Source organism: Tyto alba, unplaced genomic scaffold (genome assembly GCF_018691265.1).
Source record: "Tyto alba isolate M040663 unplaced genomic scaffold, T.alba_DEE_v4.0 Super-Scaffold_21, whole genome shotgun sequence".
Taxonomy (NCBI): Eukaryota; Metazoa; Chordata; class Aves; order Strigiformes; family Tytonidae; genus Tyto; species Tyto alba.
In genome coordinates this window covers 16,628,860-16,646,541 of record NW_024881295.1, presented here as the reverse complement: position 1 = coordinate 16,646,541, position 17,682 = coordinate 16,628,860, and the positions used below count along the sequence as shown (strand labels likewise).

The following is a 17,682-nucleotide window of genomic DNA, read 5'->3' as shown; positions in this document are numbered from 1 at the left end:
CACTTATGCAACAAGTGTAAAAACCACCAAACAAGGAGCACAGAATAGGGAAAAACAACACAAATACGAGCAAAATCACAAACAAGATATCATTTATATTGCAAGAACATGAATACCACTAATGAGAAACACCACAGGCAAATATTTAAAAGGCACAAATACACACAGAGCCTGCTTATATATACACTTGTTACTCAAGCATCTAAGCTTAGGAAAAACAGAGACAAAATCACGATCCAAACAGATACAACATGGTGAGCTCTCTCTATGAGGGATATAAGACATGCATGTGTAATGGGGTAGCAGATGCTTCCAGTACTGCAGAAGACAGATGCTCTAAAAACACACATGAAAGGAGGTAAAACATGCATGACACATGCAAAGGAGTCTTCCAAACATGCCTAGCTATTGAAAAGACCTAATCCCTTGATGCTAGTAGCATTCCCCTTCCACCTCTCATTTGGTCAAGTTAAATAGCAAGGCAAGAACTGACCTCCTGTCTCCATTACTGTACACACTAGGAGCCATAAAGGAGACAGTCAATAGTCGATGCAGTTTGATGGAGATTTGAATCTGGTACCTGGTCTGGATGATTCTGTGTGGAAACTTCCCATTCACATTAACTCTCACACCAACACACAGCAAGTAAACTTCTCTGGCACTTACCGGACATGTGGAAAAAGAGGTCTGGTGAACTAAGCTACAGCACAACAGAAACACTCCTACCTACACTGAACCAACAGCACAACACAGCTCTCCAGTACATCCAGCATTTCCTCTCCTCTTCTTGCTAGTGTAAGAGGGCTGCCTGCGTGCTGCAGCCCCCACACCCCTCCAGATGTACAGGCCAGCTGTGGCTGTGAGCACTGGCACTGAAACACCAATTGGCACAAGGGAAACAGCACTCTCACAAAACACAGGGGTGCAGTTACCTCCTCAGACTGTGGCAGCTAGTGAGAGACATGGATGGACAGATGAATGAATACGTGTATGGAGGAATGAATCAAAGACTGGAGAGTTTGGGGCGGAGGAAGAAAATGGCAAGCCAAGACAAGAGACAAGAAAGAGATGCAGCAAAAAAAGCACAGCAAACAAATCCCTGTGGCTGCCTTGGGAAGTGCACCACCACGTATCAGTGCCAGGGGTGGCATGCCTGCTGATGGAATGAACTTGCTGGGTAGTTAGTAGCATTTCTGGAGGTTTTACTTATCACACTCAAGTACCATGTCCCCAGCTGTCACTGGGCACAGCTCCTGAAGCAGAAGACATCCCCAAGTCACGCTCATAGAGGTAGTGTGCCACAGCTGCAACCTCAATGGTCAGCCACAGCACAGAGGTGGGGGACAGTCCCTTCCCATAAGTCTCATCTGTGCACCATGATGGTGCATGCCTGGCTGCCTTGGAGGTATTTATTGGGGTTTGTGTGGTCTTGACTCTGAGCACAGTATCAAGCACCACCATATGTGACCTGAACTTCCACATTTCCTGCTTACAAAGCAAAGCTCAGTACCCCTAGTTTTACTCAACTCAGAGTTTAGGTTTCTCACCATGGATCTTAAACCCCAAAACTGTAGGTTCTCCCCAGGACTGTGGCAGACACCCTAAAGCTGCTGCTGGCCAGACTGAAGCCAATGACTTCAGTCCCACAGTGGGACTGTGTACTGAAACATTCTCGATGTTTCTAGAAAATTTTTCCCTTCAGATAGTATAAACAATCCTGAGACCTCAGGTTTGTTTCTGGAAGAGGGAAATCTGACTTCTGGTCAGCTGTAGCTATCAGTTATGCAGACACTTTTCTGGGCTGAAGAGTCCAGTATAAGGAAAAAAAAAATTATCTCACTGAAAGCACAGAGAACCCCAAAAGAACAACGGTAAATGTAGAAAGGGATGGAGATTGAATAACATCTTCTGTTTGGGGAAGTGCACGGGAAGGTCCCTTCAGTGGTGGTCTACCCCTTTGTCCTTCCCTTTACTCCTTGGAATTTCAAAGCTGCCAACACAACACCATAATGGCACCTGCTCATGGTCCAAATGTCTTCTGGTGGGGCAGGACTGAGACAAAGCAAGGGGTGTTGGCAGTGCTGCTTGTCTGAACCTTTACATGTGTCCTTTACCCACAGGGCAGAACACAGGGCACAGGGCTGCAGTGACTTGCCAGCTCAAGGAACGAGTAAGCCTTCTTCCCAAACTGAGGTCTGTATCTCTGAGTGGCAAGCAGTATGCAATTAGCTACTGGGCTGGAGGAAATAGACCTCTGTGACCTGTATCCTGAGCTGTAAATAATCTTCCCTGTGAATAATCCTTTAGAACGTAACCTGCTTTCACAGAAGTACTACTTAAGTCATGCTGTGCCTGTGTGATTAGTTCTGGGCTCCTGGGTCACTGCAGATTCAGACCTGAGTCTGCATACACATCTCAACTCCAGGAGTGAGCAGAAAAGAAATATTGTCCGTCTCAGCAGAGCCAGAGATCAGTAATTTCTATCAATCAGCAAACTCCTGGTCTTACGTAAATTGCAGGACTTTATTTAGATTCTGATACACATTAGATATTTAGGTGGGAAGCTGGGACAACTTATATGCCTAACTTACTAGCTGGGTGTCTAACACCTTTGCCAGTTTGGCCCATAGGCCCTATTGTTTGCTGACTAAAGACTTGTGGTGTAAATCCTTACCGCACTGTCCATGTAGGCTTCAGTCCAAATAATGTCATGGTCATGGTTGATGACCATGGGACGGCTGAGCACATGCAGGTATTCCATCACATTCTCCTGAACGTCCGCCAGTGTGGAGATCTGAGTGTAGTAGCCTTCATGGAGAAACAGATGAGAGAGAGTCACTCTGCTAACAAGTCTTCTGTATTTTTAAATGAGTGTCTGTGCAAAGCTAGAAAACTAGATGTCAAAGACTGTATCTACCCAGATGGTTTATCTGCTCTTTACAAAAAGTGCCCTGACATGCCTTGTATCCACAAGCTTCTGTGAACACATGTTTCTGTGCACACGTTTCTGTACAAATGTAGAGTTTCAAAGCATTGGCTCTGTTCTTCTCAAAATACTGGACCAGTGCTCAAGACCAGAGTCTTGATATAACCAGAATCACGCCAAGCAGATGTAAAATGTTGCTTTGGGTCTTTGGCAAAACCATTCACTAATCAGGGTGGCTTTGGTCCTGAAGGCCCAACATATGCAAACAAGGTATTCCACCAGACTACCCGCTTATCCTGGCCAATTTTATATTAAACTCAAACTCCCACTTCTCTTCCAGAATTTTTCCAGCATTCTACTCTTCAGTCTGCCTAGCTTTACACCCAAGGATGGTAACTACTTCTATCTACCCATTGGAAGCAGAATGTAAAAGTGCAAGTTACCTATTTCCAGAGCTTTGTTCCTGCAGATAGATCCGTAACAGTTAACAGTACAATAAGGAGTACAGGGGTAGAATGTTTTCAGATTATCAAGAGGTCCTCTAAACTAGCTGCTTAACTGGTTAGAAATGCTAACAGAGTGTAATGTCATGAGGACTCTTGTCCTGCTTCTCACCACATGGCACCAACTGGCTGTACTTGGTATGGGATGGAGTATGTCAGAGAGATGGAAAATTTTTGTTGTCACTAGGAAAACACTGCCCTGTGAAAGGGCTCATGATTTGATAAGCTTTGTGATGTGGAAACAGATTTAGTGTGCTTGAAAACAAGGACTTCAAGAGCTATACAATGTGTTGAAACAGAAGAACCAAAATCAGCGAGCCTTCTGCAGAGCTCAAGTCTGGTAAATGAGAATTCGAGTGCAAAGAGCATATTTTCATTCTCTGTTTGATTATTCAGGAGAATCCATTCTCACATTTTATGGTGAACCAACAGGACTGTGAATTCCCTGTCACTAATCTTACAGCTGAAAATGCAATTGGAAATCCAGGTTTCTGTTTCATCTAACAAAAACTAAAAATGTTATGTGTGATTCATAGCGCTAATAGACAAACGTTTGAGCCTTGAACATTCCCAGCTCACAGATATTCTGCAGGCCAGCAACTCTCGTCTGTCAATTATTTTCGGTAGCAAATGCACCCACACATTTCATAGTCTGCTGAAGTCGCTGCTCAGAGAGGAAAGGAGTCGATATACCTAGCTAGTCAGCCCCCAGCTTCAGTCTTCCCTTCCTTTCCCTGTTTGAGCAGGATACTGATGTAGCAAGAATCGCTGACTATCTCTAGGCACACGGAGGCCAAGTTACGCACAAACAGGGAAGCCTTCTCCTCCCACCAGCCTCTTCCATTACCCTTGCAGACTCTGATGAGGCTAACTGGATGTTTTAACTGGCCCCAAATGCATAGAGGTGACTCACCTACTCTGAATGAATTTTCCCACTCATGCCATTCAATGCCAGCTAGAGAGAATATTGGGTTTGGGGTGGGATTAACAAGCTATTCTGGTACCTGAGTGAAACCACCGGCACACAAAGAATTTGGCCAGGATATAGGAGTTAACCTGCAGACCTTGTGAAGAATGCTGTAAAAATCTTTAAAGAAGAGATGCTAGTTTGACATGCCAGCCAAAAGATGTCAGGCTTTCTGACAGAGTTTTAGACAGATTGTCAAAAGCCAGCAACTGGGATGCAATAAGCACAGGGACTTAGGTGGACTACGGCCAGCATGAATCTCAGTCATAGTGTCCCTTGGCACCGCGACAGGAAAATGTGGTGGCTCAGCACGGAGGACGTGTGTTAGTTGGACACAGGCACACTTCATGTGGACTAGCAGGGTCTGCTTTTTCCTTAGGTTGTCTTCCAGCCAAGGGCTCATGGGCCCCAGCTGTAGTGGGTAAGCCTAAATCCAGGGCCCTGTGTCTGCCGTGCATGCGCGATGTGCATGGGGGGGGGTTGGGGAACCGTTCCCATACAGCACCTTTGTTGTTGCAGGCGATCCATTTCACGTTGGGGGCAAAAGTGACCTCCCGTCCAATGAGGTAAGTGAAAACCCGGACCTGGGAACAAGAATGCAAAGACAGAAGAATTAGACTGTAATGTGCTACTAAATCTAAATGGCTGAGTTTTGGCATCCTGTTATACACTGCTGTGAATGCCTGTTTGTGGTGCATAGCAATAGCTCTGCCTTCACACAGAGACAGGAGCCTCTTGCACCATTTGTTTTGCATTTTGTGGGCTGGAACTTAATTTCCAATTACAATAAGCCCAGAAAGCCAAGTAGCACCCGGGATCATCTGAATAACAAGGCAGAAGTGCAAATTCTGTTTGATTTTATGATAGCAGCTCTGCCAGGCACTCAGCAACCACATGCAGAGAGGTTTATAGCTCACAGGAATCCTTTACCCAGGGGAACAGCTGGCCACATGAATCATTTAGAGAAAGCTTCACCATTTCTCTTGTGTTTGACCAACAACAAAAGAGCCAATCCTGAAATAAACTGCTTTAACAGCCCCATGCTCTGGTCTCTCACTAGGCTGCTTCTCCCTTTGTGCATTGCTGCTAGCTGGGATGAGGTAAACAAATAAATCAAGAGGGTTTAGGATGAGCCATGGGCTATTCCACTTTCACAGTCTGCTCTGCTAGTACAAGCCTGTAATCACAGACCTGAAAGTAAATAGGGCTGGAAGGCAGCTAGAGATATTGTCTGGGCCATTCCCCTGCTCAGTGTAACAACTGGTAATAGCCAAACCTTTCCCAAACAGGACCAATTATAAACAGACCTGGATGGAACTAAAATTCTTTACAAAAGTTGTTGTTTTTTGTTTTTTGTTTGTTTGTTTGTTTTTTTTTTTTTTTCCATTTAAAAATACTCGGCTCAGTCTTTACCATTTTATCAGGAGAATGTTTTGATTTCCCACACCTTTAGAAAACAAAGTGTATGGAAAAAAATATCTTCACTGACCTACACATATCCGTTTGTGATCCTACCGGCTCTAAACTCACTGCAGCAGGCTCCTGCCTGCCTGCTTTGTTTTGTGTTTACAGCTGGATGCACACGGGTATTGGAGGATGCGAATGCTCAGCTCTGCCCGACAGCCTGGCTCACGCTGTTCTCCTCCCACCATAGCAGGACAGCACTTTTCCTCACCCCTTTTTATTTATCACTTCCCAGACAAACCTTCCGATCTGGCCAGTTGTATTTTTCAAACACAGCTTCATAATCTTCCACTGCTCCGTCTGTGATCAGCATGATAGCTTGATTACATAAGCCTCCTTGACCAGCATCTCTGAACTACAGAGAGAGAGGAAGAGTATGTTATCTCAGCACAGGCAGTTTCTGTGTAATTGCAGCATATTTATTCATGGTGAGCCAGATCCTGACTTCCTCTTGCAAACCTCACACTGTGCTCAGAAAGAGCTCTGCTTAAATAAGGACTGTGTTTGGATGCTGCATGTAATTTTTTTATTTATTCAGCCCTGCCTAGTACATGTAGACACAGGAGACTTTACAGAAGTAAAATAATAAGGAGAAAATAAGTGCTATGGAGGAAGTGTGCGATTCCCTGCTGCCTCACATCTTGCACACAGTCACATTCGTTTGTGCAAAATGACTATAGACTGACCATAAACACAGGAATTCTGATTTGACAGCAATAACTGTCACTTTTTATGGCAGAAAATGTGAGAGGAGGGGGAAATCAGACTCATTATTTCAGGGTAAATCTATCAATCTGCCAAAAAATAGCAGAGAAGGGCAGTAGCACATGAAAAAAGAAGGCTATTGCCATCAGAGCTGAAATAGGTTATGAATGTGCCAGATAGAAAGGCCATACACAGTAACGAGAGATAACCCGTTATCTGTGCATAAGTGATATTTAAGGTAGAGTGGAAGTATGCTGGGACTCCGGTACAAACACTGAAGTGCTCCCAAAGACACAGGGAGAGGTGTTGAACGTGCGTGCTCTTACAGGGAAGCCAGACCCTGCTGGGTCAGCCAGGAAGACCAGGCTTCGAATGCCACTCGTCCAGGGCTCCCGCATGCAGAGCCCTCGGCTGCTGGTGCCCTCAGGTGCGCCGGCTCTGGAGATCCACGTGCCTTATGCAGCACCAACAGAGGTGTTGAATTATCAGTCACCAGAGGAGGTGGCAGGGGACATCAAGGCACAAAAATGAGCAGCGACTTTGCTGCGGCTCCTAGCTCGGGGTCAGTATGTGCTTCTCCTTGCACAAGCATCTCACCGCTTGTAGGCTCTGAGTAAGGAAAAGCCTAATCAACAAAGAAGGATACAGAAACTGGTGCAGGATGAAAAAAAAAAAAAAGTGTGGGAAGAGGAAAATATGAGAACTCTGCACAAGACTAATGAGAAGCAATGACATGAGATGGAGAGCATACAGGAGACTGAAGGATGACTAAGGTTATATCAAATATAGCAGCAATTTTAAACTGGAGAGGGTAGTTATGAGGAAAAAGGTATCCAAGTGGCAAGACTAATTGCATAAAATGAAAGCAAACACTGGATGGGAGAACAAGAGAACAGAGTGTGAACTGGGACTTTTTAGATGTTTTAGGGACCAATTCACAAATCCTTTCTGGTCTGGTAATGCTGTGTCAGAACAGAAGGCAAATGTCTTTACCAGCACGGGTGGTACTGTGGTTCCACTGCAGATTAACATGATAGCCATTGATACCTGGAAGCCAACTCCAAGTCCAGTTTTCCCTAGTCATTTCACCACTCTTACAATTACCTCTGTGGTTCACCCTTATTATGAAATTACCAGGTTCAGTGCTAATATCACCATAATATTTCCTTACACTGCCATTTATGATATCAGTCCTGCCTCCTTCAACATTACTCTTACTATCACTGAAGTAACCTGTTACTCGACTACAGTAAACGTGGATTCAACAGCTTCTGAACGACCACACATATGAACTCATCTCTCCCTGTTTCACGATAACCCCATTACTGGTATCACTGACCAGAATCAGTACAGATGATCGTGGGAGAGAAGGATGGTGTAACAGGGTCATTTGTAACTAGCTGTTCTCAGACAAGACATCCATGTGAATTACTGAATCAGGATGAGGTGGCTGGGCACGCTCCCCCTGGTTCATATCACCAGAGCAGTGCATTCAGAGGGGAGACAGACTGTACCTCTGCTGCTGTGGTCATGCCGACCCAGCAGTAGGGATCTCCCATGTCTTTCTCTACAGAGTCCTCAAGGTCTGACATTTCCAGTGGTCCTGAAAGCTTCTACACCTTGTACCACGGAAAAAAACCCCACCAGTGCCAGCTACAGGGTAATTGGAGCTCTGGGAAGAGTCAGAGCACATGTGCCCCCAGCTCAGCAAGGAGACTCGGGGCAAAGGCTGAGGGTGAGCAACAGGATGCTCTTCGGTGCAAACAAAAGGGGAAAAGCAGTTGACAGCTGCATGGGATTCTGCTGCAGACCATCAGGTAGGAAAAAGACAAGGCAGTCTCAAGGGAGCTATTCCTAGGACAGAGATGGACCGTGTGCAGATTAGCAGAGAGAACGGCTAGTGTGAGCATCCATTAGGCAGGCATAGGGTCACGATGGTACAGGATATGCTGTCAAAATGAGGTTCAGATCACAGACCCAGAAACCTTGTAGTTACAAAAGCAGCTTATTCCAGACTGTTGCAAGCTACAACATGTTTTGTTTAGATGATTATTAAATTAACTCTTAATTAAGGTCACCCACCATTTAATCAAACTACTTAAGACATCTCTTCATGTAGCTTACTTCAGAACTCATAATACTGAGACACTGAGAAATTAGATGCTATATCAGAACCACCAATCTCCTAATTACAGGAGTAGATGATATTTTCAACAGGGAAAATGAGATCATCAGTGTCATAGAAATAGAGATTGAAAAGACAGATTTAGAAAACAAATGAACAAGAGGTAATCCCTGATTTTTAGGTCCTTTTGTGGCTGGCTGCAGCTGTAGCAAATGATCTAACAGCATTCATATCAAGCTCTGAGCATAATTCCCTGCTCTGACTGAAGTCTTAGGACTGTGAAAGAAGGGGAGATGAGGAAGAAGATGTCTCCAGAACAGGCATCTGAAGAAATGCTGTTTAAACTGCGATCACTGAATGAGGATCGGAGCTATATATTCTCGTATAACTTCGGTCACATTGCCAGGGGTAACAGGCATGATCTGATTAATTCAGGGTCATAGTCTCTTGTACTCTCGTTTGCCCGTTGCCGTTTACTTTGCAGTTATAGCTCGGCACAGAGTTGCTAGTAAAGCAATAGGAACACCAGCACAGCTCAGCGATGCGCAGGCACACGTTCTGATTATACACACATCTGGCTGGATGACTGAGCAGGCCCCTCTCCATCTCCTCCTGCCCCATTCTTATGCAGACCTGCATCCAGAATTACTGAAAATTCTAACTTAGTGGAAAGTGTCTCATGGGTAGAATGTTAGCAGTAGAGAAGAAAACAAAGCCAGTGAAGAAAAATCGAGAGATGGCATTAAGCAAAATGGCATAAACTCGCAAACAGGAAATCCTGAGCTTTGCATATCCTGAAAAATATGCTGCAGAACCCAGGTCCATAAAAATGCAAGTGGAATCAAGAAAAGATGTATAAATGTTCAGAGAAGACACAAGAAAGGGAGTAAAAATACTATGTTGCCAGATGATAAAAAACAGAAGTGGCCAGGAATAGATTCTTTATAGCCTCCATACTTCATCATCAAAAGGACAATATTGTAACGACTGGGTGCACACTGAAGTGATAAGAAACAAAGAAAAGAATGAATGAATTACAGGCAGAGTCACAAAGTGGTAGGATTAAACAAGTTAATTGAAAGCATTTAAATAATCTGTGCTCAGCAGGAAGGGAAAGAATTGCAGGTGGTGTTGCTGAACTACTTGCTTCATGGGCTGAGACCTGACTGGAACTGTATGAGATCCCAGAGGACAAAGAGGGAATCAACAGAAAACATTTGTTACAAGAAGGGAGGAAACTGGATGGGTTAATTGTCCTTAAACATCTAGCACATTGCTAGAAATATTAGTAACCTAGTCCTCTTGTGAGTTCTCAGATGAAATGCTTCCCCACACAGGTGGGGCATAAGAGGCCACAGGCTCCTTTGATTGCTCACATCAGCAGACTGGTTCCTTCATTTTATGACAGCAGTTTGCTCAAGATACACAGAATTTTACATCTCACTGAAATCCAGTTTGCTACCAGATTCACCATTTTTTTCACCTATAGCCATTTTGGACAGACCTGTTCATGACTGACCTCAAAGTTTATGTACTTTCTGAGTTCAGCAGTGAGGCAAGGCACCATTAAACCTGCTTGGTGTTAAGAAGAGACATCATTCCAAGGTGGCCTCAGAGAGCAAAACTTGGGGCTTCTTTTCCTCCACAGGGTCAGAAGAACGTCAGCTTTCACAATACCTACTTTGAGCAGATCCTGAAAAAGGAGGACCTATAAAAGTCACAGATTTTGTACTATCTAATTCTAAAAGATTCACATATAACAAATATATGAATATATGTATGCACATGTCACTGTCTTGGGATTAGGGGTGTGTGTTTGCATATGCATATATGTACACACATATATTTGGCATGTCTATAAAAATATATATAAATACCTTTACAATTGATGTACATTGGAAAGGAGAGTCAGAGGCTCAAATACTGAACAGGAGGCTGAATACTGGCTGCAGAAGAATGCCACAGAGGCAGATCAGATGGATAAGAATTAACAATGTAACAGTGTCTGAAGAAAGAGCTGTTGTCCTACCTTGTGTTAAGAGGACTATGGTGTGTAAAACAAGGAAGGTAATTATTCTGCTCTGCTTAGCACTTGATAGCTCTCAGCTGCAGCACTTACATACTGTCCGGAGGATGGTGTTTCAGGGAAGGCAAGCAGCCTGGAAGCAGCTGTGAGCAGAGCAGCAGCCAGAACAAAGGGGTATAAATCCTACAGTAAAAGGGCGAAAGGACAAGACGTGCCAATTTTGTTGAAAGAAAGAAGAAAAGATAGCAGTGAGATAGACTATAACTTGATAAACAAGAAAGGAGTTCAAAAGCTTGAGCTTGATGCCTGAGAATAGTGAAGTGCTTTATAAATGTATGTTTAAGACTATGGCTTGCTGGGATGCATATTTTACTGAAACCACTTGGTGTGTAGCTAAATTGAAATAGAGAGTTTAAGTGGTTTATTGAGCATGGCAGAGAGGGGCAGGGGAGGCTCTGGCTAACTGTTCTCCTGAAGCTGTTCTGCAAATTGCGTCATGGATTAAAATATGCCCTGTCTACCTCAGAACATAATGGAGGAAAACAAAGGCAGGGAGAGATTGTGCTCTTCTTCAACCTCTTTCTGCTACTCATACCACATTGAGTAGGTCTCTGCTGGGCTATTAATTCTGTGAGCAATTGGACCAAGGAAAATTACCAGGGAAATTTTCCAGTCACTTTCATTACAGATATTATTACTGGTTGTCTATTGTAATCAGCAAAGCCTGTTTCATCAGTGTGATGTAGCAGTTTTCATTTTCATTCTCTTGCGTATGCTCCTGTGAACAATAACAGGACAGTCTGTGAGGAATGGCTACGATTACAAGCTGAGAATGTGAATTTTGTCTGACGGGAAGGGGGGTGGCCAATTCCAAAGTTCCCCCTTCTCCCACCTGCATGACTGCAGCGGCACAGATTTGTCTCAGGGCACACTGATGGAAACTCTTTTCCTCCCTTATTACCAATATAGATCTAAGAAGATCTACGAGAGGATTTCAGAGAGTCCCAAAAGCATATGAGCACTTGGCAGGTGGTACCCGTTTGCCTTAAGCTGCGGTACTTGCAGAGCTTGGGGTCCTCTGCCTGGTGGTATCAAGGCACCCTCTAGATAAGCCCTTACCAGGGAAGCTCCACTTTGGGGAAGGTTGCTGCAGGACAACAGGCACGTTTCTACACTTGCATGCCTATTGTGCAGCCTCTGGCACTGCTGCATGTGCGTGTGCCCTGAGACACAATCTCTCTCTCTCTTCTGAACGTCACCAGGCAGAGAGAAATCCTGGGATGAAGCTGCAAAGTGACTTGCAGGAGGACCCGCAGGCCTCCTGCCGCCGGTGCCGCTGTCCCACAGCTGGCTGTGAACGAGGCTCCCAGCTGATGGCTTCGGTGACCTCGGGCTGAGGTCCCATTTTGCTAAAGAAGAGGCAATCGTGGTCCATGCTACAGTGAATGGTATGCTGCAAGAAAGCTGCAACTGGTGTTACTGGGAAAGGTAAAGCTGGGTGGAAGAGATACAGGGCCCTGTTTTACACCTTTGACAACAGAGTTACTGTTTCTGAACTCCTGTTTCATGGAGAGCAGTTTCCAAAATGCAGAGAAGAATGACATCAGCAGTCACTGGGATAACAACCACCCTTCCTCATCTGCAGATGCTCAAATGCCTGACTCAGTTGCCCTCTCCCCAGATCCGAGGTGATAACCAAAGGTATGAGACACACAGCACCTTATCTTGCGAGTGAATAATATCAGAAGGCTTTATCAGCACTGGGTGCTGTACTGTTTAAGAAGAATCTCAGAGCTGTTTTGAGCACATTGGCCAAAGAAGAATCAACAAGGATCAAGATAAATGAAGGCTACTTAAACTGTTGACAGCATTTTTGATGCCAAATAGAGAGGAAAAAAATATTTTCTCTACCTGGCAAAGAGCTGCTTCTCTATTACTGCAGTGGAGTTATGTTAGTCCACTGAGTTGCATGGACACCACTCTCTCTCTGGAAGTATTTTTGGTCCAGCTATGTCAGTAGAGGACAGGTTTTTTTTTTCGTCTCAGCTGTTCCACCATGTACTTTCTATTTCCTATGGGCATATCTGGCTCAAAGTATGCAGAGTTTCATAAAGGTCCTGCCTCCTGGAGGCTTGAGGATTGCCTAGTCTGCTGGGTAAGCCATGCCTGCCAGAAAGGAGGTGTTAGGTTTCCTCATTAGTGGAACCAGACTGGTTTTGGTGTCTGTGCCTGGCATGACAGGCTGCTATTTCAGCTGGGGCAATCAGGCTTTCTTTAGGGTTATGCTCCATTATTCTCCACTGAGACCTTCAAAGCTGTGCTGATTGAGAAAGTCTGCAGTTGTACTGCACTGGGCTTCTTTAATCTCTTGTCACTGTACATAACCAGTGCTACATTAGATACTAAGAAATAATTTTTCCTCTGGAGGAAAAATATTTAAATATTCTTACTTGCACAACACAGGCCTACATAGGCTCTAGATCTTTGGTTTTAAAGATAAAATTAATTTTGTCATAAAATGCAAGGATACATGTGGATGAATCTAGCAGGCATCTAGTCCATGTAATTGTTCTAGGTTTATACCATTACTGCTTCCCTGGTCATCTCAGTAACTATCTTCCTCCAAAGATGTTGAACCATTCTTACCAGGAGTGCTACCAGACTACTTGCCGCAATGCCAAGGCCACATTCATCTCAGGTTGCCATTAAAACCATTATGCTTCTATTACCACTGACAAGTCAGCTCAGCTACCACCACCCCTGGGTTCAGTCTGATCATGCTTGCACTGGCATAACTTAGGAACAACATTACCATAACCAACAAACTTTTAGTTTGTAAGAATGGAGAATCCTTCTCAGGGTGTCAATACCTCTAGCACACTATCTTGAACACCAACACCATCATTATGGCCACTAGCATCTTACTGCGTACAGATTTTTGTCAGCACCAAAGTCATTGGCATCCTTAGGCCAACCCCACTATAGACAGTGCCATGAGGAGGTGGGGGTGTTCAGCTGGTTCTTGGTCCTTTTTTGTAACATTCCGTAAGAAACAGAGTTAAGTTGTGTGTTTACCTCTAGGCTACCGAAGTCCCGGTTGTTCACATAAGTCAATGAATCATTTATGATTCTTATCACAGGACATGATCAGACCGACTGATTCATTCTCCTGTACCTGTGATTTCTTCCCCAAGCCTGATACTCAGCAAAGTGACACTGAAATAAATCTGAAGCCTAAGAATGGCCTTCATGCCTTCATCATCATCGACTTACCAACGCTCACTAATAACATTACTTATGACCAGAATTGATGGCCTCAGCTGATGGGTTATATTTTCTTGCCATCATCTATAACCAAGGTGCCTGGGTGATGCCCAGTTGTGGCGCTCACGAAGGAAACACTCATGGTGCCACAGCCTTGCTGGATCCTGATCCCTCCTGGGCAGGCATAGGCAGCCCCAGGGCATCACACACAAACCAACGCCTCCCCAAATTTGGGTCACCCCTGCACACTGCTTGTTGCAAATTTGAGGCTCGTGAGATCAGCTCATGCCACCTCCCACCTGCAGCACCTGTAAAGGCTGTGCTAAGTCATGAGATGTAGAAGAGAAAGTAGGGTTGGGCAGGGACACTTGTGTCCAACAAGCATCGACACTGAATCTCTTACCTCCCTTAGGATTTTGAAGGACTCTGCCAAAGCCTTGTTCACAGTCCCCACTCCTTTTGCCTGCAGTTCATCCACCAGCTGCTTGAAGTGCTGGCAAGAAGAGAGGGGAAAAAAAGGCAGCAGTGAGTTGAAGGCAGGATGCTCCCTTCAACCGGGGAAGGAAGGAGTAACCTGGAAAAGTCTGTGCCGTGAGGCTCCTGATCCTTCGCCACTGCTGGCAGGGCAGGGCAGGGCAGCACAGTGATGGATGGAGGTGGGAAAGTCAAATGGCTGATCCACCGGCGGTGCCATCATGCTGCACCTTTACCCACACAGCCACAACAGGGCTGCATTTCTCAGCTGTGAATCATTGACAGTCCATGAAACATCATGCAAGGGACAGAACTATTAGAAATCAGATTTTCTCTTATCCACCCTTTCAGAAAAAAAACAAAACAAAACAAAAAAACCCCCAAACAGTCCTGTGCATGCAAGATCAACAAGATTGGGAAAAATAAAAAATTTCAATGCTTGTCTACCACTTAGGAGGCATTGATCTGGTTTTAAACGAAACCCTCAGAGCGCTTTCCACGAAATAGTGTCCAAAAGGCTTGGGGATCCTTCAGGAAACCCTGCAGGAGACATCACCCTCTGGAGTAATACTCTGTGACCCAGGGCTAATCTGGGAAAGAAAACTGGAGAGAAATCCGGTTGTTGAAGACATGCAGGGATGTGCCACCTCTGTGGTATTAATATAGAGAGAAAAAGGAAGAAAAAAGCCAAACAGTAACGAGAGCTAAACATGAAAGTCAGCCTAGAGGGTGGTGTAGCAGCTGGACACAGGCTGACCACTTTGGGGCTGCAGAGCCCTCCTGATGAAGGGTTTTGCTGCTCTGATCCAGAGGAAGCTTGTGAGCAGACTACCCTGGCAAAGGATCGGGCCAGGCTGAGCACCTTTCCTGCATTTAACAGGAAAAGGCTGATTTTTTTTTCTCCTTTCTGAAGGCTGAGGATGTGGGATTTCAAAGACGGAGAACCTTTGCCCTCAGCACGCTGTTTCTCCGCAGCAGTCTGGGCTGGGGCCACTTGTGCCCTGGCAGCACGGGGACACGGGGGAAGCAGGTTGCTGCTGTTTAACTAGCCAGCTGACCCCATGTCACAGAGGCTTCGTGTAAGTAAAGGCTAACCATGGAGCCAGCGTACACCACTGAAGTGGTGCTTGTTTCTGAAATGCAAACCCTTCTGGGAGATGGTTGTTTCTTGTCCCTGGAGTTTCATATCACAGCATCTTAACCCCATGTACTTCTAACATTAAGAGAACTACCTGAATAACATTGATAGGAGCCTGGTACTCACCTCTCTGTTATCTCTGTCTGCTTGGACCAGGATACCCTTAAAACAGGGCTCGATAAAATGAACATAATCATTGTACTGAAAAGAGAAAATGAAAAGAAAGGGTTTGTAATGGGAGAAAATTCACAAAATGGGTTCATGTCCTAGGTGGATGTTCAGAAAACAGTATGGAGCATTGTGCCATTTCATACATATTTCCCTTAAGAAATTTTTGTTTGTAGTGATCATGGCAAATTACAATTTTGATAAATTTTATATTTGTTTAAATAATGTGTTAATTATGGTGCTTTGCTGAGTTCTATCTGGGCATACCTACACATACAAAGTTACTTTTTTTTCCCCCCCCACTCACACTGTAGAGATTTTCTCTGCACTCTATTAGCTTGTGCCCCTGGCCTTGTTTCTAGCACTATTTGCACATATTTTTGAGTTCTGGAGAGTTTGTGAGTCCCCAGTCACAAGCTGAACCTTGCAAGTGGTTTTGTAGCCTAATGTCTGATGCCTCTGGCGTATGGCTGAACAATAGCATATCAAGTTACCACACATCCACAGAACTGTGATAATTAGTGGGGTGTATGCTTCCAGCCTGATACATATGTGAGGTAAAACACGCCACTGTAAACCTTTTCCTGCAAGGTTCAGAAGAGCATAATTCATCAGAGCATGGCTAAGAAGCCACGGATGCTCAGCTGATAATAAGCGCTTAGATCAGGCTATAATATGTTTAAGCAGTAGGTTCTTGGTGTGAGGACAGTAAAGGAATATATTACATGCTCTTTCTGGGATTGTTTTTGAAGAACAGATGATATTTCAATCACCTTAATGACTTCCCTCCGTTTTTCTGCCAACACTGTTCACTATTCCATCTATCCAGCCATATAAAGACAGAGCTGTCACCACTGAAGTTTCTAAGTATCTTTACACAATAAAAAGCTATCAACAAAAAGTAGACTGTGCCCTGGAAAACTTTTACAGAAAGGACCTTGGGGAAGGAGGTGGTGCTTGAATTAACTTTGAAAATTAGGAGATGAGTAGCCATTTGCCTTTAACCTGACACAAACTCCCTCATGGATCATGGAAAAGTTTTGCTTTCTGTGGTCAGTGGTGCTGGCTCTCTGTGAGTAACTGGCCCATCCTTATCCTGGCTGTGGCTTAAAAAGAGAGGGAGTAACACTGAGGCGACCTGACCAAACTCCATGCAGGCCTGTGCAGATTGACTCTCAACTGGATTGCAGCCTTGCAGGATGATGGTGCACAAAGAGACATATGGTGGTAATTTTCTAGCCTGGAAACATTATCCTGAGGATTATACTACTGCTGGACCCAAACACAGTATTATGCTATGTTATGCTAGATGAATTTATTAGCTAAGGTCCCTGTTAGCTCAGGTACCTCTCTAGAGCACTTTGTTATCTATTGCAGTCACATCCTTAAGTAAGCAAAAAGATGCAGCTGATATCCTCCATAGAGGGGGGTGAGATGACGTAGCAGCCACCCTGCTGACCACACGAAGCTGACTTTCCAAGGGTAATGGGTTTTAATTCCCCACCCTACATAGGTACTAAGTATTGTGGTTATGCCACTGTAATGCCTGTACTTTGCTAAGGGGACTGAAGGGTTGATAGGAGGCACAAGGAAGACAACTCAGCACTGGAAATGGGACATACTTACTGCAATGATGTTGACGAAGTCATTTTCTCCCAGAGTATCTAAAATGGTGTCAATGGTGTGTTTGGCAATGGTCATCCGCAGGCCCTTCATGCTCCCACTGACATCCACAATGATGACAATGTCCTTGGGGGAGGTGGCTGCTTGGATGTACCTTCATAAAAAGAACACGAGGAAGCAGGGTGAGCGTACGGGGAGGAGGAATGGTGAGCTTGCTGCTGTCACTGCTAGCCGCGGCATAACATGCACCACAAGCACAGATATCTAGCAGGGTCAGGCTGGGTCCCTTCCTACCAGCC

General features: G+C 44.7%; 1 protein-coding gene across 1 annotated transcript in view; it reads right to left on the bottom strand.

Annotated features, from left to right (window-relative positions):
- The window catches only part of CACNA2D4 (calcium voltage-gated channel auxiliary subunit alpha2delta 4), a 130,210-nt gene that overhangs the window by 93,151 nt on the left and 19,377 nt on the right, over positions 1-17,682 (bottom strand). The window contains 6 exon segments of the mRNA XM_042795209.1: positions 2,675-2,808; positions 4,902-4,980; positions 6,102-6,215; positions 14,384-14,473; positions 15,719-15,793; positions 17,387-17,537. Coding sequence (XP_042651143.1) covers positions 2,675-2,808; positions 4,902-4,980; positions 6,102-6,215; positions 14,384-14,473; positions 15,719-15,793; positions 17,387-17,537 — 643 coding nt within the window.